The following is a 24,402-nucleotide window of genomic DNA, read 5'->3' as shown; positions in this document are numbered from 1 at the left end:
TGGTCAACCACCCCAGTTGCTTTGAATGGAAAGTTGCAAGGACTCCCATACTTCACTCGAAAAAGAGGGGTGAGAATGTGATGGAGAGTCTGGAGGAATGTCACCACCAAAGACAGTGCAATGGGTGACCATGATACCCTATTTTGAAAAGCAGACCATAACGAATTATGGCAGGTATGGGCAGCTATCCCATTTACCCATGTTATCCATTGGTGGTACAGTTCAGAACGGACATATTTATGAAGCAATTATTGCGAGGTAGATAACCAACCAGTGATCTTGCGAGACACCTTATCTCTACGATGACCATGTGAAGCTATGGATGAGAGAGTGAGTCAACATGGTTCACAGTGTGAATTTTAAATTAAAGAATACCTGGTCAGGCATCACTCACCGCAGAGTGGGATCCATGTGAAAAAGAGAGATTAAAGAAAGGCCCCTGTAAAGAGAAAGAGGAAAAAAAGTTACCAGTTAAAGTCACACCAAAGCCTGGCTACAGGTGGAAGATGAAACCCCATCACAGAGGAAAGCATGATGTGATGAAGATAACAGGAGACAAATGTACAGGCATGGTTCACAGACTAGCTTGGAGAATTTCTTCCAAAGGATGAAGCAATGGAAAATGTGAAATGACAAATTTTATGGGAGGATACATGGAACAAGGTAAAGAAGAGTATGCCAAATGGGCCAGAAGGTGGACCCAATTCAATGGATAGAATGGGTAAAGATCATGAAGGAAGGAGGACTGTCAGGGAATGAAAAGATGGTTCTGCATACCCTGGTGGGACACAGCAGTCTACCGGGGTCTGAACAAGGGTATAGATGAGAGATAGAAGGTAGGGAAAAAAGGAGGAATAACCTTCTCAAGCCACAGTGATCTTGGGGGGGGGGATGATCAGGTTAAAGTAGAGGTTAAGGTAAAGGGTACATGAAATGTCAATGGCAAATAAATCATATTGGCAATTTCCACAGACCAAAAGAAGAAGGAAATAGGTCTTAAGGAGCAAATGAAACAAGGAACATAAGTAAAGTGATTCAAACAGAGGGAGAGTCAGGGCATTGAGGACCACATTAGTGTCCCAATCCAGAAGGGGAGGATGCCTGGGAGGCCTCTGAAACCAGAAGGAATGCATGAGCACAGATAGAATAGGGGAAGTAAAAACCCAATTGTATCTGGAGAAATGAAAGGTATAGGAAAGGGCTGCCCTATATCCAGAAATTGAAAAGCCTGGTGAGAGATTCTGCCACCTGAGCCACCAAAGGTTTGGTGGCAGGAAATCCCCTGCCAACAGACCAACAGCAGAAGACCTCCCACTTGCACTGGTAAACTTCCATGGAATATAAACAAATGGAAGTAGCTAACAGGGAGGCAACTCCATGCGTGAAGCTGGATCTCTTCTTGAAGGACTGGACAAAAGCCAGGTTTGAAGATGCAGGATGGGAGATTAGGATGAAGAGCAGGGGATCAAGGTTGACACAGAAGGGAGGAAAACAGTGGAAGAAGGACAGGTGGTGAGAGGAGTAGACATTGGAGCCTCGGAAACCAGAGTTATGCTGGCCAATGGGGTGTAATCAGGAGGTGAAAAGGAGTGGAGTGTACCAGAGAAATCATTTGATGAAGTAAATGGTTTGGAGGGTACACATAAAGGTATTTGTGAGACCAATCCTGGCTGAAGGCATCGACAGCCAGAGCCTGTGGATGCAGGACAGGATACCAAAAAAGGGGCAACTTTGTATTGAGGCTCATGGCAAATGCATCCAATTGGGGAGAACCCCATAGGAAGAAAAGGTATCTGAAAATGATCAGATCTAATGACAACTCTGTGGGAAAGATTTGGCCTAGACGTGAAAGATGACCAACTACCAGATTGAAAGCATCTGGCATATGACATGAGAAAAGACGAATGTGATGTTCCTGAGCCCAGTATAGAAAATCCAAGGTACAGAAACAAAGATCTCTGGACCAGTTTCCCTCTTGGTGGTTGATATGAGCCACCACCACAGAGTTGTTGGAATAAACCATCACCAGATGGTGATAGGTGAGAGAAAGGAAGTGAAATAATGCCCAATGAACCACCAGACATTCGAGAACATTAATATGCAAAATGAGTTTGTCTACAGATCAAGGCCTGAAGCTTCATGGTGATCGACCCAACCCCCCAATCCCTGAAGGGAAGCATCCATAAGTAGATGGATATCTGGATGCAGGGAAGAAAGTGGCACACCTGCCAACATATGGGTTATGTCAAGCCATCACAGCAGATCAACTCTCAGGGAAGGAGAAAGGGAAATGGTGGAAAGAGGATCCTGTGTAAGGTTCCCTCAGTCATGGGTCCACTGCAGAGATTTACTATGGGCACGACCGAGGGGGACCAAAGCAGTCATGGAAGACCACATCCCCAAAAGCAATAGAACCTCTCAAGCTGTAAGTGACTGAGCTGAGAGAGGACAGTGAACTAAAAGTTCCATAGAACTTAGACATAAAGGAGATGGGAGAGTTTGACTGATGTTGGTGTTGAAGAAGACCCCCAAATACACTAAGTATTGGGTGGGTCAAAGGATCAATTCTCCAATTTTATCAACCAGCCCACTCGAGCTATCACAGAAAGGAGTTGGTGAGTGTGTTAGGAATGAGCAAGAAGTAGCCAGTCATCCATGTAATGATGAAACTGCAAACTAAAAGTATGAATATGACGAGCAAAGGTCCAAATGATGCAACAAAACACGTATGGAGCCGAGGCAAGTCTGAAGTCCATCTCAAGGTGAGAAAAGACTTTATAGTGAACTTAGAAAGTGTGATGAAGTGGCTGTGGCACAACAAATCAATGACTGGTCACTAATCTCTGGTTTTCTTGGGGACCGCAAAAAGACGGGAGTAAAATCCCTCCAAGGAATGGTGAACTGGTTCATAGGCCAGTGCAAAAGCAAATCCTGAAACCACCTCTGACCAATGATGGCAAGTCACGAGATCTTGAGGAGGAGGAAAGGAAATGGGGTGAGGAGAAATAGGAAGCGGGTAAAAAAAAATGTGAGAACGAGTCCTTCTGAAAAAACCTTTATCACCCATTGATCCTTGACAAAGGGGAGCCAGAGAGGAAGAAAATCCAACAAATGAGCTCCCACAGGCCCTGAACCCAATGGGTAGTTACAGGTTTTGTTGATAACAGATGATACATCAATAATGACCTCAATGAAAAGAAGTATCTAGATTTGAAGGAATAGGTAAAGGATGAGAGGACAAAGGGCGAAAAATGTGAATAGCTGGCATGGAAAGCTCTGGTCGAGACAAATGGGCCACAAAAGTTGAAAAGGTGGACTGTTGTTGGGAGGATGTTACCCATAGCTCAATATCATCAGGGAATGTGTCAAAGAAAAGGAGCAAGACATAAATCCCTGAGATAAGTGAAGGGTAATTTAACATGAGCCAGAATGGAATCCCTAATAAAAAGGTCCCAACAACAAAGAAACCACGTATGTGATAACAGAGCGAAGGAAGAAATACGAGTTAAAGTGGAAAAGAGAAAGTGAAGGGTATCGGCAGAAAATCCCTCAGGATTTCTGTAGAGAGCCTTCAAGAGGAGATGTATGGAGGACAGAGACCAGAAAAGGGTAGTAAGGGTAAGACGAAGGTGAGAATATTGGGCATGTGTGAGACTAACATTAGATTTGGGAGGGTGAAAGAGGGGATGCGATAGGTGAGTATGGCAAGTAGGTATGATTTTCTAGTTTATAATTCTATAAACAAATAACATTGAAGGCTGTAAAAATTAGACTTTGCCTTAGTAATATCCGTATTATACTGAGCAATTTACATTAAATTTCTTACTTCAGAGAGGTATGGTAAATAAACTAGAGAAGAGGCAAGACTTAGAGAACAAGTGTCAAAATTCTCATACTAGAGGATATTGAGAATTTTAAAACTATTTCCTTATAAAATTAAGAACTTAAAATTTATATTAAGATCTGATTTATTAACTATGTTTTAATGCTAGGTTTATTCATATACACTGATAATAATTTTGAATGTAACTCTGTAAAAGGTTGTGTCATTTGCACTTTGAACTACCCATAGTGATAGGGGTTAAAATATACAATGGAAATATTAATTGTAGTTCATTGATATGAACCATGTGAAATACACTTATTAATACTGTGCAACAGTTTTTAAAAGTTTTTAACAGAATTATCATTCATTAGAATATTCTGCACATTATATATATCAATTATGTTTTTAATACAAACTACAAAATTCTGATATTGTACTTATGTCTTTTCACAAGATAAGCTGTTCTAGTTCAGTGCTGCCCTCTATGTGCAAACATTTTATTTCCATATGCCACAAGCCATGTACCATGTACTCCCCTTGTTGGAATAAGTACATTCCAATGTGTCTCATGCAAGTCATCATGAGTCATCTATTAACCAGCAGTAGCATAGTATGCTCACATGATGCATATGACTCCCTCTACACTCCATTACCAAACCCCCACTTCTCGTTTAGCAGCTTTTAAGTACAGGCATTTTCTTTTGTGCCTTGAGCTTCCCATGCGACATATTTTTGATTTTCATTTGAAGTGGTCCTATTTTTTTATTTTTTTGTTATACATTACCACATTTCTCCCAGTTTACTAACGTCACTTTTCTGCACTAGACAATTTTGTGCAGTTTTCATGAGTTAGGAATTCCAAAGTCAATGTTACCACTTTGGGGGTCACACCAATGACCAATGTTTTATCTCGGGCCTCAGGTGCGGGTGACCTGACTATGGATCTTTCTGATTTTGTCTGTTGGGAGATTGAATGCTACTTGGGTCACCCTTTGTCCCCTGATGTTGCCTGAACTTATTATGATTCTGCTGATATTATTAAGCAGGATGACGATTTTGATCATCTTTTTCCTCCTCTTAAGTTTGCCATTACTTCCCAGTTCCAGCCTGAAGATTAACCTAGTCTCTCCTCGGCTTTCATGGATTTTGTATCTCATGTTTGTGATGTTTTGTCTCTCTCCACTATTTCTTATTCCCCTCGTGCTTCTTTGTTGCATGAGCACTCTTCACAACCATTTTTGGTATTTCTTCCCTCTCCTGATATTTGCAGATCACTTTCTATCCCAGTTAGATAAAGAGATAAGCATGCCATGCACCCCGAGAGCCTCTGATTAGTACACCCTTGTGTATCATCAGGCAGAATACCCATTTTTGGATCCTCAGTTGTTGGGTTCCTTATTACCTTTTTGGGGGGCAGTTTCGATACTTGTAGTGGGCACAGTACAGATAGCACATTGTGTATATTTGTGTTTAATAACAAAGAAACAAATTAATAACATTTTCGATGACGAGGAACCCACTTTGAGACTAATAATGGCTGGAGACGGCTTGAATGGGTAATGAAGAAAAACTTTAATATAAGTTTAACATAACAGCAAATGTACAACGTTGTTATGACGGAAGAAAACTGTCTTAAATTCCTGTCCCTCGGTTGGTCGGCGGTAATTTCAAGGACTTACAATTTCAAAATTCAGGGTTCGATTCTCTGTGGTGTACACGGCAAATAGCCCGATGCGGCTTTACTCCAAAACAAACAAGCAAACAAAGTACACAAGAATAATTTAGACCTTTTTCAACTAAGACAGATGTACGTCATAGGTGGAGCTATATCTTAGCCGGCTATTTCACGATGACGAGGAGGCTTGATGTATCTGCTATAAACAGCGGATTTTTGGATTCTTTTGACTTCGTTCTGACAGATTGTGATGGTAAATGATATACTATTTTTGAATATAGATAAAGAAAATAGTAAGACTTACAGATGTATTTACTCTGTTTACCTCATAATTTGGTGCACGACTTGACTGTGCCGGGGCTTGGCTACCACGGCACGAGTACTTGAACAAGTTGAAGTAGCGTAACATACGGACAACAACATGAACAAGGGATCATTTTGCCATTCAAATATACTTTTTTGGGGTATGTCCAAGTTTTTTTTTGTTATGCTCAGCGTTTCGGCCGTACACTTACCTAAGGAGTATAGTTTGAGCAAATAAAAACATTCAAAAGGTTTTCTGGAGTTAACAGTAACAGTCGTTTTATTTTTTAATTATATATATATATAAATTATAATACATAAATTAATATAGTTATAGTTATAGTCCAGTCAGCATTAGGTAATTAAAAAATATATAATAAAAACTTTTCAGATATGTCCCTTCCAATACACCATTGAGAAAAATTAAACTTTATTTTTATTTTTCAGCCAATTATTGATCACACAATTTAAACTTGTAAAGTGCTAGTCTTCACTGCTGCAAGCAGCAGCTCATTCCTTAAGTAAATTGTACTGTAGTGTTAAATAAAACCCTCTTAACTGGAACCTATAAGTGGAGAGTGAAAAGACCGATTGGAAAGTAAAGTACAAAATACTTACATTTTCATACAGCTCACATACAACATTTCAGGCAGGTGTCTTTCCTTAGGCTCAGGTAACAGTTGGTACTTTACTGATGCTCTAAAACTATTGTTCTCTCATTTGGTTGTTTCAGAATATAGCATAAAAAATCAGAGGCCTTTATCATATTGATGTCCTAGATAATCACCTAAATATCAGTAAGATCACTTTTTATTATTCTTTTCTCAAGAGAAAATAGGTGAAGACTATATACACGATGGTTGGATACCTGGTTTTGTTTTTTGAAAGGTTGTATACAAGATAGTTATGCATCTGTTACTCATAAAACTACATAAGAGATGGACAATCACTGTCTAAGAGTATATATTCATATATATTTACATTTAAATATGAGTACTTCATAGTATTGTACATGAAGGCAAGGGCAATAGTTTCAAGATCCTAGTGTCAAGCATTAGAATTTCCCTTGCTCTAATTGATTTTGTTACCTTTACCAGTTGTTTTTTTTGTGTGTGCCTGGTGAGATTAAATTTATGGATTTTTTTTTCATGAGTAACAGTATAGAAATATTAACTGTTGTCTACCTTTGCCCAATTGCCCAAAGAACTGTAACTGGTAGAAATAAGCATACTATATTTTTTGTGCTTTTTTATCTTCTAAGTTAGATTTTTTGGTCAGATTATGATAGGCTAGGTTTGTCAGTATATAGCTTACCCAGGAAAGATGACACTGGTAATATTAAATAATCTAAAGCGGTTGTGTAGGTATAGTCAAAATTATAAGTTGTTTTCACAGTGGTTGTATATTGTAGTTATTTTTATTTTACTATATACATGACAGTTGTATAGTTATTTTTATTTCATTATATACATGATGGTCATGTATATGCCTTTGTAACTTGTTTTCCTGATTATATACAGAACACTGTCTCGATGGCATGAGTGACATAATCACCATTATGCCATGATCTTTTTCTTCAGCCATGCTATTGAATAGATTTCCATCTATATTAAATATGTGATCCAAGTTATTCGGTAATACTTCATCATTCTCAATACAGCTAGCATTATTCAAGTTTAATATCATCCACATAACTAACTATTCCCCCCCATCAGTATCATAATTGTAAATATGAAAAAGGAAAGGTCCAAGCACTGGTCCCTGAGGCACATTACTGGATTCAAGGGTCCAATTTCACTGGCCATCTATTAATCCAGTTAATAAGTATGTCCTCATATTCCTTTGATGCAATTTTCTTACTTATATTCTTTATGGCACCGTATCAAAAACATTTTGAAAATTTAAGTACATCAAGCCCATACTCTTTCCATCATCCAAATGATAAGTAACGTGTTGAAAGAAATTTAACAGAGTACTATGGAAAGATTTCCCTTTAGTGAATTCATAGTGACTATCTTTTATTATATATTTTTCACTAAATGATTTTATATACTTTATTGAATGCTTTCCACAAACTACAGAAACAAGATTAACTACTGTATTTGCCTCAATATAATGCACACTTTTTTCCTTCTAATACCTCCTGAAAAATTGACTGCATATTATATTCACATATGTTCAATTTTGTTAGGTATTTTATTTGAAGCTACTACCAAAAATCATTAAAGCATAATTAAAGGTTTCAAAAAAGATTGTATATCCAATGCAATAGATAGGATGGATGATGAGATGCTATGGGAATCAGAAGAGGATGAAGCAAAGGTTTCAAGGAAGTAAGTTCAACGAATCTGATGGTAGCATCGGTTCTAGCAATGATGAAGATTTATATGAAGATGAAAGATTAGCTTAGTGTATTACCACATATAAACTTTATAAAATATTTTGTAAAATTGACGCGTAAAAAAAATTTCAATGCAAGATTTCCAAAAATTTTAATACATCGATAGTTCTTTACTGTAGTTAGAAACTATTCAGTATATTTTGCATAACTGATGTGTAAAAAAACAAATTTTTTTCAATTTAAATTTCAAAATTGGGTGCACGTATATTCAGGCAAATACAGTACATACATTTTGTAGCTCATTTACTAGTTGCCTGCCTGAGGTAACACAGCACATAACTAAATTTTGCTTATAATGTACTTTAAATATCTAATATTAAAATGTGTTCTTATTTTCACAACCTGGATTATACACCAAGACTGACAAAGTCTTTTGCAATTAGAGAAAGATTGTTAACAGTAAGTAGAAATGCAAGAAAAGTATATTTAATTAGCTATACTGTTTACCAGGTTGATTTTTAGTTTCACTCTAAGTTGGTAACCTGTTCTGATTGGAAGTTAATATTAATTAGGAAATTTTGATAATTATCTGCTTAAAAAAATCTAAATTGTTGATTTGAGTAAATACATGTAATGATCAACAGTGTTCCAAAATAAACATTTCAGGGCCCTTCCAGTTTGTTTTTTTTAAATAAGAAAAATGCTAATTTATCAGTACTTTTTTTCTTACACTAATCCAGTTCTTTATCTATTTTATAATAACTTTACTATTAATCCCATAAATGTTGTCCAGTTACTATAATTACAATTGTTGTGAAGTTATTTTCAGTGGTTTTATATAAATCACACTATGCATTATCAACCGAAATGCTCCAATTCAAAAAATGATTTTAAGTTATAAAGCCCTTTCTAAAAACAGTAATAACTCAGTGCCAGCTTTCCCAAGAATTTCCTAAGTTACTCCAGGCAGTGGATTCAAACAATTTGCAACAACACAAGTCAAAACTAAAAAATTTGTTGTTTTATTGTTTTTTCCTCTTCCTTTAATTTTTTCTTTTAAAAAAAGGAATTTTCCTGTTACAAATACTTGAGAAATAATAGCTGAAGTCCCTTATTAGGTCTGTTAAGCTTCTGTATGGTTTTAGGATAAGCCGTATTAGGGCCATGAGCTTTTCACTTTTTCACGAGAAAGTTTCTTAAGTTATTTCTTTTAAACAGCTTATTTTCCAATGTTAATAGCATTTCAGAAAAATGTCTTTCTTACTTTCTAAGGAATGTATCAGGTTCAGAATTTTTTTTTTATTTATTTAGTAGTAACTAATTGTATAGCACTTCCATTATAACAAGCTCCTTTTGAAATTGCTTCTATATATCTTGAAAGTATAAAGAAAAAAAAAAACTAAAATATTACTTAGATGGTTTGTTAACAAAATAGTGACGTCACGAAGAGGGAAAGAATGTATAAAAGTGATTTATGTGTATTTGTGAAAAGTCAGAACCTTTTTGCAGACTGTGTTGCTGTTGTGACTAGCTAATCAGATTCCAGAAGAGCTAGATCAGTAAAAATATTTTGTATAACAATATAGAAAAATCTTACCACTATATTTCAAACTGTCTAAATCTCACTTTGAGCGAATGTCTGGTTTTGCTTATAGTTTGCAAGTAGGATATATGTATATACATAAATATAAAAATAAGTGGCACTAAAAGTTTAAAACAATAGGATAATAATTTAATATAGATTATTAAAATTCCCAAACAAAAAAGTTAAAAACATATAAAATCATTATTTTGTTGCTAATATACTTATTAATGCTTATAAACTTGAGATTTATATTTTTCAGCATAGTTTTGTATGACATTTGAATATACATTTTTCTTCCTATCCTAACATGAATAATATATAAAAAATTATCTCTATTACAGATTGTAGATAATAAACAGAAGAAACATAGATGTAGAAATTGAGATGTTTCTTTTACTACTATATAAAGTAAAGCATATTTTGAATTTGAGAACTTTTTCATAGTAGACATATTAAATAGAGAACAACCAAAGTACCATTATTTACTGAGAACCATGGAATATAAACCTGTAAACAAACTACAGAATAGAATGCATGTACTATACACAACATCCTGTTTTACAGGAATTATCCAGAGGTTGGAAATAACAGTCACTTGTCAGTGAACTGCGTGTAGGTTTTACGTGTTATAGACAATCTACTTGTCCCCCTTGTGGGACATTGGTAAGTGGTAAGCAGATAGCCCAATGTGACTTTGCTATAACAAAACACACACACAGACTACTTGGCGACATGATTATTAAATATTTTGCAGGCATATACAAGCTAGTTTACATACTGTAATTTTTATTAAACATTTAGTGTTTAAAAATATAATAAGTTTAATACTAATGACTTATAACAAGTAAAATTGTAATCATTCTTTGCCAGCTTGTAAAAGATGTACACACCAGAACACCTTTTTATTTATTGTAAAATGCAGTTCTGGCTACCAAAATATGTGCTAAGCATTCCAATGTGTTTTGTCCTGTGACTGCAAATATATATTCATAGTTAAAGGTTCTGCTTCAACTTGAGCACTGATTTCAGTTAATTAAAACAGGCATCTTCAGGTCTTGAGCTTGACCTAAACTTTAGCTGTGCTCTCTGAGGTTGTTATTGCTGTGACAGTAGTCCATAGCTAGCCTGCATCCCTTTTGCATTTCCTTTACTACCACCTTGTTGTTGAACCAACAGACCTAGGTCTGGTAGGACAGAAATGGAAGGGTGGGAGTGACATGATTTCTATAACTAGAAATTCATTAGCACCTATGTCTCCCATGCAACTTTATTCAGTCACAAGTTTTGCATGGATGTTAAATAGGTAAACCTCACACAAAGGTGTTATGTCTCACTTGTGGCATTACATGCACTGTATGCATTTTCATGCTTTATAACTGGCCTTTTAGTGAGAAATATTAAGAATATATTCAGAAAACTGTGTTCTTTAGAAATATTTTAGCCTGCATGATCTAAAATATTTCACAACATATAAAACATTAGGTACACCTAGCTTACAACTGTCATATTTAGTGACTCTGTTTTTTGAATTTTATTTTTCACAATTTCACCTTATTCACATTGCACTTCTGTCCAAATGAGAGGTTATTGGGCAAAACTTGAAAAATGCTATTCAAACTATTTTTCTGCAAGTGTCACATGAACCTATAGATTACTTTCACCTCTTCCTGCATAATCTGCTACCTTTCGAATGTTTCAATGTAACAAATTGAAACATTCTTGTACCCACATTAATGAAACCAACAAGCTTACTATTGTCCAAATAGAACTAGACTGACCACCACATCCTTTGATACAAACTATGCTTTACCCTCATGAATCAATTGCCAGTCCTGACTTAGGCACTGTTAGTTTTCCAGAGCTTGAACAACAATAATGACAGCTCACTACAAACCCTCCTGCACTTGATCTGTAGTCAGTTCAGAAGACTGGATCTGTCTACCTTGCTGCCAAGCAACAAGTGAGCAATTCATGTTGAAATGCTCCTACAACTCACAGCCATAGTATGGTTGTCTCTTTGGAAAAGATGTCATGGCTGCACATGCTGTGGCTCAAACATCATTTAAAGGCTTAGATAGCCATGTCTCTTGGTTAGATATTAACTTGCTGTGCCACAATATTTTGCAGTGTTGTTTGTGGCTTTTTTTTCACTTCGGATACTGTCTCTGTTAGAATACAAAGACCTTGTACCCCTAAACAGTGTTTCATAACCTCACTCAGAAGTCCTTCTAGTAACTTGTCAAAAAAAGCAAGTTGTCATGGTCTGCTGTTGCCATTGTAGGGTATGCTTTCCCATATAAATGGCACATATCATCAGCCAAGGTACCAAACTTACCACAGAGACCTCTCTTCCAAGGAATGAATTCAGTCTGGTAGATTGCTTGGTTTTTCATTGGGTCTAACATGAGTGCAACTTGGCCATGATTCACTTCACTTTTTCACAACCAGCTCTCTCCATCTTTCCCAGTTTTCCACCACCCACTGGGATTTGACGAATTCCAGGCCTGTCCAGTCTTTGATGTTGTCTTCTTCCCACCTCTTCTGCTGTCTGCCTCTTCTTTTTTTCCCTCTCATGGTGCCTTGCAAGATGGTCTCTGCCAAGCCAGATGACCATGAGATGTGACCATACCACTTCAGTTTATGTTTTTGACACAGGTCAAGACATCTTTGTATGGTCCCATAGCTTGTTGGATCTTGTTGCAGACCTCATTTTTGGTAACACAGTCTTTATATGAGATGCACAAAACCTTTTTGTAGCAACTCATTTCCATGGCCTGTATTTTTCTTTCTAGATCTGCTGTGGGGGTCCATATTTCACAAGCATATAGAAATATGGATATGACAAGGGAGTGCAACAGCCTAATTTTGAAACTAATACTAATGTTGTTTCCTTCCATATTGGTTTTAACCTTGCCAGTGCTGTTGTTGTATGTGCAATCCTGGAAAGCATCTCAGGTTTGGAACCATCATCCATGATAATTGATCCTAGATATTTGAAACTTTTTACTGTTTCAAGTCTTTGTCCATGTACATTGATCTCAATCTTAATCTTCTTGGCACAGATCTCCATGCTGTAAACTGTAGATGTTTAGTTGAGGCATTCCACAAAGCTGGCTAGTTCTTGCTATTCTCCTGCTAAGCCATCAGTGTCGTCTGCAAAGAGAAGGTTGGTGATTGGCCTGCCTCTAATACTGACAGTACCTGCATGATCTTTTAAGGCATCAGTCATAATATTTTCTAGAAATATGTTAAACAGGGTGGGTGAGAGTTATCATCCTTGACAAACTCCAACCATTGATTGAAATGACTCCCCTAAGCTGCCATTTGTGAGGACTGCTCTCATGGGCTTGTCATAAAGGTTTTCAATGACTCAAACAAGATTGGATCCTGAGATTGAAGATCTGTTCTGTGATGCTTCTTCCTGCTCGAAACATTGCCTGTTATTCAACAATAATATTTTTCGCTTGGGGCTTGAGTCTGTTTAATATGATCTTTAACATGACTTTACTTGGGTGACTGACGAGACTGATTGTTTGGTAGTTTTGGCACAGGTGTAGGTTGCCTTTCTTGGGAAACATGATGACCATAGACTGGGTTCAAAGGGTGTTCCATTCTCATGTTTTCCAGATCTTATTGCAGATTGTTGTGAGGTTGGTGATCAAGGCTTCTCCCCCAGCATAAACCAGTTCTGCTAGTATGTTGTCAACTCCAGCTGAACATCCCTTTCTTCAGTAATCTCACTGCATTTTTACTTGTTTCTGAAGTATAGGAAAGTTGCCCTCTTCAGTTATCTGAGGGCAGTGCAGTACCATTGGTCTTGTGGTTGTATAATTCTGAGTAGTATTCTGTCCACCGATGGAGGATATTTTGTTCTTTTATGAAGCATTTTCCTGATTTGTCTTGAATGGTAGTGGCTCACCCTAGTTTTATGGTTGTTAGGTCTTTTACAAATTAGTATGCTTTTTTACTGTTGTTCTTATTCAAGTTTTCTTCAATTTCATTGCACTGTTCTTCTGTCCAGTTCTCCTTTGCCCTCTTCATGCCTTTTTTAATTTTGTTGTTGACTTCTGTATTTTTGCACTCCTTCAGGATTGCCTTTTCTCTTTTGTCACAAACGGCCAGAATAATGTGACCAAGGGTTTCTTAGTCTGACGGTGCTTGCCAAGGATCTTATTGGTTGCATCAGTCACTGTTGGGTTGAAGGTGGTGATCATTAAATCTAGGTCTTACCAGGATGGTAAGACGTGCAAATTTCCCACCAATCATTACTTGCAAGGCTTCTGCCACATCAGGGTCCTTCAGTTTCTCAAGGCCAAACTTGATTCTTGTGTGCTTTGGTTTACTAATTTTCTTCAGACGGAGATGAAAGTCATCATTGACAAGTCATGATCACTTTTCATGTCTGCTCTTAGAAAACTTTATGTTTTGGCAATGTTGACTCCTGCTTGAAAGTGCTTTTTCACCATGATGAAGTCAATCTGGTTGTGATGTTGTCCATCTGGATTGTGCCAGGTCCATCTTCTGGATGATTTGTGAGGACCAAAACTATTAATCAACAAAAGGTTGTTATGTGGGGCAAACTCCAGGAGCCTGAATCCTCTATCATTTGATTGAGTATTGCTGAATTGCCCACAGAAGCCTTGCTAGTTTGTCTGTGCATCCTCACCAACTTTTGTATTCCAGTCTCCTTGTACTACAAGGATGTCCTTTTTGTGTAATTGTTCTATTAGATCCTGCAGTTGGTTGTAAAAGTCTTCCATCTCATTGTCGTCATAGTCAGATGTTGGGACATACACTTGTATTATTGTGATGTTGAATGGAGTTGCCCTCAGGTGGATGGTGATGAGTCTGCTGCAGACTGGGCCGCAACCCATAACAGTGTTCACAATGTTTTTGTGTACAAGGAATCCAATGCCATGTTCATGTTTGTCCTCTTTACCACTGAAGTAAACTTTATGTTCTTCCTTCTGTGATGTTTCCCCTAAGTGTTTCCAATGCATCTCACAGAGTCCAAGGAGGTTCCAGCGGTACCTGTCTATCTTTCAATTTCCCTGTGCAGCTTTCAGTGTCCTTACATTCCATGTACCAATGGTGACGTTGTTTCTTCCACGGAACCTTGTGGTAGGAGCACCAGTAGTATACTTATCACCTCCATCCTGGTGTTAGATGGAAGGTGCAGTCATTGGTAATTCGAGCTGTGACCAATCATGTATGGGTTGAGTATTGGTTGTCATCATGTGGTGTGTCTTAGGCAGTTGCAACCTGGTGGTATCCATCTCCTCTCCTGGTTGGCTGACTACAGCTGAAATCCACCATACAGTGTGTCACGCCCTGGTCCCGAACATGTGGCCATTGATCTCATACAGCAGCCCTTTCATCCTGGCCATTGAATTCATCGAGGAAGACATCTGCCCAGTGATGCCATGTTACCATCAGACCATTTCACCCATGGTTGGGAGACTTGTTGGGGGTGGAAGCATATTATTCCATCCTGTACAGGTCCACCAGACCTGCCCACTGCCCATGATTGGATCCAAATTAATCACCTGCTCCCCAATCAGTTACTGAATAGCACTGAGTGCTGAAATGTGTAGATAAAGGATTAGGCAATGCATCCCCTGCTTCTCTGACCAGCAATTCCAGCCAGTAACTTGCCAGAACCTTCTTAGGAAATGGTCATGGTTTTCTGTGACTGCACCCTTAAACATAGTTGTGTGATTTTTCCTATACCATGGGTATGCTTGATCTCAAGGTGGATTTCTTGTAGTTGGACCTGTGGTTTGTTTTCTTGGATGTGATATTCTTATATGAAACGAGTGCTTTTGAGTTGTCAGAGTCTGGAAGCTCTATAGTTGAATGAGTGCTACCTCTTGATCCTAATGCTACTGAGCAATGAGATGTGAACTAGTAGTTGCCTCAGCAGTTCTTCTCTCTAAAAGTCTCTTATCTCCACCCTTTTCCTCATTGAATGTGGGAACTAACTACATTGCTGTGAAGCTTGGATTTTATTGTATCTAATTTGTTTAAAATTCTGGACTCCAGATCGCTTGAGACCTGTAATCCACAATGATCTAAGCTAAGTGTATACAAGTTTAAAATACATCTGCTTAAGGTGAATTTCTACATGCTAATCTCCATGAGAGTCCTAAAAACTCTTGCATTTTGAAATAAATAAAGCCTAAAGAAACAAAATTTAGCAGAGCTATACTTAGGCTCAGCTGAAAATGTATAAGTTGAGAAACTCTCATAAAACTTCTTCTGTTTCATGTACAGACCATGTATACATGAAGGACAATGCTACCCTTAGCTGTCATCAAATTCACTGACAAGTAGAACAACTGTTTTATAAGGGATTATCTTTCTCATAAGAGAATATGACAATGCTTTCAGTGACAAGGAAAGTTGAGTAATTTACTTTAGTGCTGAGAATGATGAAAAATACAATGATTAAATAAAATTTTAACATTAATAATGGAATTTAAAACATAGTATGATCCTGAGTTAAATATTAGAAAAAAATATATTATTTAAAATTCACACAAGTTTTTTTATTGGTTGTACAAAGCTTGAGTTCTTGTATCCTGCCTGATGATGCCAAGTAAACCTGGTGAAATGTTGTGAACGAAATAAGCAAATGTTTTACAATGTACAATTGATAAAATGCCAGTGTTAATACCATGATCCTGTATTACTCAATTTATAGGCCGAGATACTGCAAAAAAGATTTTCAATTAACTCTTTCCAAATTGGTTTGGTCAATGTGACTAGCCTTGTAACCACAAACTAACCATCAGTTTCTATACTATAACCTTGAATATATTTTGTGTATCTTCACAAAATTTGGCAAGCTTTAAGTAAATATTACAAGTCTTTTGTACACAAAAATCAGATTTTTTAATTAAATATTTTTACTAAAGATCTGTCCATGAATATGTAGAGTCAGAGTGTTGATTCTGATGAGAGCAAAACTGTTTTCATGTTAATGTTAAAAATACTTTTCTTTATCTGAAAATTGTTCTTTTTATATTTTTGAGTAAAACTTTTATTTTATCTACCCTAACTCTGTATGAACCCAGTTGGTTTGATTGACTTTTCATCCACCATCAAGAATAAAAAATAAATTACTCTTTTTTTTTTTTTTTCTTTCTGTAATGACTGTAGATTGTAATAGGAAAGTACAATTGTTTATCCTAAATAGCTTAAGGCTCATAACAGTCTATATCTGTTTATACTTAATTTTATTCTTTTATTGCTCTTTGAACTGTGTATAACTAATAATCCTACCACACAAGTTGTAAATCACTCAGTGAATATACAGGTTATGTTATTGTATTGAATGATGTAATGCATGAGCTGCTCACAAGCATACCTGCTGAAGAATTTTTATTAATATTATTTTTCATAATCTAAACTAACAAGTTTGTAATTTTTACGCTTAAGCTACTTTTATAAGAATAAAGAATATATAGATGAAAAATAAAGAAATGTGCTATTTACCTTTAACCTATTTTTTTTTTTTTTGCTCTTGGTTGCCAGTGAAAGTTAAGCTTGCTTCTTATATAATGTTACTAGTACACTAAATAATTTTCATTTTACTTAAATGATGCACTTAAGAACCAAGAATAACAAGCACTAAGTAAACTATTTCCTATAACTATTGTATTTTAACTGGCTTTCTAACTGAGATAAGAGGGGGCTTGAATTAATTCTTTTTGCTACTTGGTCTGAACACTGCAAGATAAACTTTCAAGCTGAAAATGTAATTGGCAATACTTTGTACTGAAAACAATGTAACATTATACGTTATTTGATAGATTAAAACTTTGCCTTTCTGTTGGTTATAAAAGATTGAAGATAAATAAAAAATTGGGAATAGAAAAACCTGCATATAGGGATTATACAAAAAATAAGCAAACAAGGCTGCAGGTACTTTAGACATTATTTACTCAAACTGCAAACTCCTATTTTGGCTTCATGTTGTTACCTTGAATTACACTTGGTGGAGTCAAAATAGGGATTTATAGTTTTAGTATATAATGTCTACATTATATCCAGTATCTTGTTTCCTTTCTTTTTTTTATGATCCTTATTTGCAGGTTTTTAAATTCCCATTTTTTTAAATTATCTTGTTTGTCAACTTTATTTATGGGCAAAGGATTACTTGATATGGTAGCTAACCATATACATTGATTGATAATAAACATAGGTGGTAGCTAGCTGATACATTTTTCACTTCATACATAAAGACACCAATTGTACAGAGTACAAAGCATTGAGTATCTACATGTTACAGTCATCTATTATTTGCTGGTAATTCCTGTTTCACCATAAACTTAAGCTTTTTTATGTAAGGAAGCTAACTTCAAGGGGTAATGACAACAGCATTTACAGTAGAATTGTGTTTTTTAGCTTATGTAAAACTTAGAAGAAACAAATTGGCTTTTAAATACTCCTATGCCTTTTGCAGTACCTTATTTAATATTTTACAGTAGGTCTGGGTGCAAAATACCAAGCCATTTTTGTTGTGGGCTGGCAAGAAAATAATAATTACAAATAGGCTGTTTTGAGTGGATTTCCTTTTTCTTATAAGTCTAACATTCATGCTTTTTTAGTGCATTTGCATATCTGTACAGCCTTAATAGTCAATAGAAAAGGTTGTAAAGTGTTGTTTGAAATGAATCTTTATTGTTTAAGATGCTTTTTGCCTGAACATTCTATCAAGGTTTTGTGCAATTCCTTGTGATTCCTATTATGAAATACTTTCATAATTCATGATAGTATAAAATGTCAGAGAATTACTGTCAATTTCCCGACAGGTTATTAATGAAAATTATACGCTCAAGTGTTCTTTGAATTGTTTAGAGATCTTGAGTACTCCTAACTTAAGAAAAAAAATAAAAGAAAAACACTGATCGTAGGAGAATTGAATACAATATTTCTTAAAAAAGAAAATTATTTTTTGCATTTCATATAGTATTATAGTACATGAAAATATATTTTGAATGATATTATGGAAGAAAAACCAAATCTCATTGTTAATGTTTTTTTCTGTTCTGTGTTAATGGGTTGTATTAACGTCTTTCTTCGCTAACAACGACATTGCCATTAATTAGACTAATACATGCCTTCGTGAAAGGTGTTTGCCTAAGCTATGTATTTATTGATAAGTTTGAGTTAATCATTACTATTCATTCATTCAATAGTGGACTGATAAAAATGAAATGATTTTATTTATTTAGACTCTCCAGTCTTTTAAACATTTAAGAACCCTCTCAAAAATAGAGCCCCCCCCCCTAACTTCTAGAAGTGTACACTTAAACACAATTTTCGAATTATAAAGGCACCCCCCCCCCCCAGTGGCTCAACGGTTAGTATCTGGACTTACAACACTAAAAATCGGGTTTCGATACCCCAGAGCACAGCTAGTCCATTGTGTAGCTTTGTGCTTAACTTCAAACAAACAAACAAATCTCTGAAAGTGAAATTATAAAATAAGAGGATGAATTTGAAAATTTATTTCACTAATAAAACGTAAAAAAAAAGAAACATAAAAGCATGGCAATCTTTGTTGTTTGTAAGAATGACTAGTTTTCAATTTCTACAAATACTATACGTTCGGAGAAACGAGCGAAAGGCCTTTGCAACCTAGATATTGATATTCCATTTGAAACAAAGAGTAAGGGCACTCCTTCTGCAAAATTACAGTTTGAACTATTTGAAAAAATAAGAATGCACATGAAAGAGCGATAACTTACCAATTTTAATTATGTAAGAGATACACTTTAGAGCAAGTTGTAGTATTAATATCATTACTGTTGAGTTTAAATCGGCGTAGCTTGCTGTGCATTTTATTTCACACGTAAGTATTTGTCGGCCCAGTGTACAATTTCAGAATTGCCACAAAATATAAATCATAAAAACAAGTCCAAAAAATACGCTCCCAAAATAATAGCAGTATGTCTTACGTGATTCTTTAGCGCCATCTGTAGACGACTAAAAATATCATAACAAAATTGAGCTATTTGTCCAAAATCATAAAAAATGTTAGTTTAATTCGTCAAGTGATGAAAAGTTTTGTAGATATATGAGATGATGCTTGTAAATGTTTAACAAATGTTACCACACCTACCAACAGGTATTCTAAACATTGCGAAATTTTATTTATTTCAAGTTTATAACAGATTTAAAGATTATTACAGACCAGGGACTAAAAAGTGGCTTATAACTTAATGAGGTTAATTCTATATCAGAGTGTATAGTTCCATGAATCAGAAATATGTTGATTCATCATTTGTACGTCCTTGCTAATAACTGTTGGCATTTTCAGCCACATATTAAATATCTGACACACACACACACACATATAATGTAATATACGTTGTAAATATTAACATAAAACAACCTCGGTCGAGCTCCACAGTCTGTGGGGCTGAACGAAGAATTGATGTATGATACTAAAGATTATGCATTTTTTAATTTTTTGAGACAATCAAACACAAGTCCACGGAATAATTTTCTATTGTACGAATAGCTACTAACATGAAGAAATAACTTTAGTATCTTTTTGTGACGCTCCGAGCCGGCACTTTGATCTACAAGTTATTGCACTGAACCTTCTGTGTATCTTTAAAAGGAATAATCCAAGCAGGAGTACTCTAACGGTTTGGCTTCTATTTGTGTGCGTGAAGAAACAAAAAGAAAAATTCAACTCAATCAGTTTGTAAATTGTTTCTTTGGATCATGACTTTTCTTCGTAAATTTCTTATATATTTGAGTTACTTGGCATCAAATGCTGACTTCAACAGAATTTCATATTGTGTGGCATACTGCTCAATTGCTGCTTTTCGCTATGAGTGTTATAAAACTTTTTAGCGCGTTTATTGTTTCATAAAAATATTTTAACGTGTGAACTTTTTGTAAGAGAAATTTCAAAATGAAGAACCGACATTCTTTGTTATATTAGTGTCTACCTTTGCCATCAATCAAAATCAACAGATATCCCTTATAGTGAGAGTAAATATATTTCAGTTTTCAGTGTAAAAACAGAATGCGTATAGTTGGTATAAAACAGCAATGAACACGAAGATATCCAATTTATTAATATTCTATCTAAAGAATTCACTCAGTTCAAACTTTAAAGCTATTATAAATGTTAAGATTCTGAATAATAGAAACAAAGGCTTATAAAAACCTATTCGACCAGAAGTAATAAGTATGGAATAAATTATTTATGAAGGACATCAAAGTAAAAATTACCTATTCGTGAATTCCAATAACTCCGTTTATGTTCAGTTCAAAGGATTTAACTTTTGCGCCTTCATATATATATCCATTTTAAGAACATATGCAATTTTTAGTAATAAACAAATAGAGTTGCTCTTTTGTCACTCCTCACATGCCTTGATAAGCAGCTTTGTATGACGTCATGATGCCTTGGTAGTTGCCTTGGTATGGTAGTAATGTATACTTTTGACTAAATGTTTAATCTAATCATAAAATATAGAGATAGTTGAGTAAGTAAACGATTTGAATATGTCAATCAGCATGTCGCCGGACCATCACAGCCCATATGAAGGATCTGTGGAAAGACAGAACTACATTGTGGCATTGGTAGTATGATATCATCGAAAATTGATAGCTTTTGGGAAAGGTAGTAATATCTCTTTCCAACATAAAGCATTCATACCCTTATATGAATCAACTTGGACGGTCAGAACCATCCAGAAAGAGACATGCAACAAGTCGTATCCTAGCTGTGGTAAGCAAAATCCATCGTCTTTTAACAGGTGAAAATCCACGAACTAAAACTAAAAGTTTAGTGGCAAAATCAGTCCATGTGCTCCATGTGCAACATAATTCAGAATTATCTCCGTTTAGAAACAAGGCCAACAGGGTATCGGTTCACCAAGATAAGACTTCCAGTCATACCTCCCGTTAAACCATTTCATACCTCAAACAGTTGGGGAATCAAACGGGTATTCATAACATACCATAGTAAGAGGCAGAGCTTTTTACAATGGAAACAATGCTGTAGGACTATTGTCAAGATGTACATTCTTCCGATCGTCATGACAGGACTTCGGGAGTTGGACTGCAATGATAGGGTGAGGCTCCAAACTCGTTTTAATTTAACGTGTTCAAACTCTGTATTTTAACTAAATAAATACAACTTTGTAAACCAAATCAAAATAAGTATCAGTGATGTATGATTGATGTTTAAATATTGATTCAAACATATCTCCGACAACACTTGCTATATTTTATTTAGCTAACACCAAGTGGAGTATGTAAAGCATAATCCTTAGATTAATTTTCTATAACGACTAACTATAACATTTATTTGTTTTTCTTTTGTTTTTACTAGCGCCAAGTGAATAATACTAAGCAAAACCCTTAGATTACATTTTAATTAGGACTAATTCAAGAAATGAGAACGTTTTGTCATCCTGGTGATGGCATCACGCCGAGGATTTAACAACTAGAAGTTTTCACTTCTATAAATTAGTTGTAATTAAAAATCATCCTGAGAAATACTGCTATTTTATGGCTTTGCTGAGAAAACATGAAAGTCATTTCAACATGGCCCCAGCTAGCACGAGTACTTAACGATTTTCCTGACGGAAGTTCTCCTTCAGGCGAGTAAAGTCCTAACGACAAGCAGCTAAAAACTCACAGGGCTCAATCATTTCTGAGTCGTCCTTAGTATTCAATATTAAAATTATTGGATAGCCATGGTCTCCCTTTTTTTCCATAGATTCATTGGGATAGAAAACAGGTCATATGATTTATGTTTCTTATTAATCATGTTAAGACGACAACACGTCTGTGATGGATTTTATTAATAATAAAACACATTTATATCGGTATTGAAAAGACGACTACTCACAATGCAGATCAAATCTAATTATGTTAAGCAGATTCACTTCAGAGTTATTGAGTAAAATTAATACCAGATATAAATCATAACATATTTGAATAAAAATGGTTATATTGATTCTATAAGTGTTTCATTTATTTCTAGCGTTAGATACGGTATTTTAATGTAGTGGTTTAGAGGAGGAGAAACAATACCATAACCAATTAATTTATCAATATTCTAACAATGAGACTTGATGTTTAAGCTATGATCTACACTGTGTATCTCCATTCAACTTAACCAACAGTTCCACAGATAATTCTTCCAATAACACGTTCTCCCTTTGTATCGGCCCGGCATGGCCAGGTGGTTAGGGCGCTCGACTCGCAATCTGAGGGTCGCGGGTTCGAATCCCCGTCCCACCAAACATGCTCGGCCTTTCAGCCGTGGATGCGTTATAATGTGACGGTTAATCCCACTATTCGTTGGTAAAAGAGTAGCCCAAGAGTTGGCGGTGGATGGTGATGACTAGCTGCCTTCCCTCTAGTCTTACACTGCTAAATTAGGGACGGCTAGCGCAGATAGCCCTCGTGTAGCTTTGCGCAAAACTCAAAAACAAACAAACCCTTTGTATCTTCTGTGACGTAGTTTCATTTGTTTACCCTATAGTTTATACACTGCCTTTTACCTTCTGTTAATTGACACACAAATTAATAATTGTTAGTCTGATCGGTTTAAAACGAGCTCACTGTAAACCGATGTCGATGACATGTAAGCTTTTCTTATTAATTATAATTCACAAGTTATTTAAATAAAATATTGATATATGTACTTAATGGCAAGACTATTTTGAAGTATCAAAAGTTTGGTAGTCTGAATTATTGGTAAATTTGGATGTCATGAGTATTTAGTCTAATTATATCTTCACAACCAAAAGTTAGAAAAACATATGAAATAACTAGGTGTAACTAGACGTAGTTATTCAAATATGTCTTTTTCTTAATAATAATAACTAACCGTAGCTTAATCTACCTGAAATTCTCTTATGATTATCGATAATAAAACTGACTTAATCTTGATTTAGCTAGATATGAACGTTCTCGTCTTCTGTTCATTGATTAGGAGCTTGAATGTTAAACTTGCAAATTCAAACTTATCCAAAATCTAAACACATTTCTTTATCGGTTCATTTTTCATTTTTTAATTATTCTATGTATCGAAACTCGGATGTTAGCATTATAAGCCAACAGATTTACCGCTAAGCTACTTTGATTTGAATGATTAAATAGTTATTGCTGTTATTACGTCGCTGTTAAATCATAATTACCTAAAACTTTTAAATACAAGTCCGTGAAACTGATAAACTAAAACAAATGCACAATAGAATTGATGTGTATTTTTTATCATATGGACTGAAACAAGGCGAGTTTATTAACAAGCCATATGTAAGATTATTCAAGATATGTAAGTATATTCAAGGTAAAATTTTGAAAGAAACGCTTATTTTTGTTACAAGTTACTGATAACACAGGCCTGCGATTGTTTTATTGTCTTGAACTTTTTACATGTTCTACTGTAACTCCTGTACGCTGAATCCGAAAATGATATTCCATTTTTTCTCTATCATGTACAGATTTTTCACAAAACAGCATAACGCTACACATCAAACAAAGACCACAACACGTAGTTTTGCGACTAAAAGACTTCACAAAAAATATCAGGATGAATGAGAATGCATATTCGTTTGACATCAATGTTCTTCCATTTTCTTCAGTTTGTTTGTATTCTTGTTAACAAACATAATAATATAAAATGT

The 24,402-nt window shown here is 35.4% G+C and overlaps 1 protein-coding gene across 1 annotated transcript in view; it reads left to right on the top strand.

The window, feature by feature from the left end:
* The first annotated feature begins 5,632 nt into the window (after positions 1-5,632).
* Positions 5,633-24,402, top strand: part of LOC106461165 (phosphoglycolate phosphatase 1B, chloroplastic-like) — a 31,755-nt gene continuing 12,985 nt past the window's right edge. Inside the window, exon 1 of the mRNA XM_013920962.2 lies at positions 5,633-5,754. Coding sequence (XP_013776416.1) covers positions 5,676-5,754 — 79 coding nt within the window. The 5' untranslated portion in view covers positions 5,633-5,675. The remainder of the gene's footprint in view (positions 5,755-24,402) is intronic.

This window comes from Limulus polyphemus, unplaced genomic scaffold (genome assembly GCF_000517525.1).
Source record: "Limulus polyphemus unplaced genomic scaffold, Limulus_polyphemus-2.1.2 Scaffold37, whole genome shotgun sequence".
Classification (NCBI taxonomy): domain Eukaryota; kingdom Metazoa; phylum Arthropoda; class Merostomata; order Xiphosura; family Limulidae; genus Limulus; species Limulus polyphemus.
Note: the sequence above shows the minus strand (reverse complement) of the source record. Positions and strands in the feature narration are given on the sequence as shown.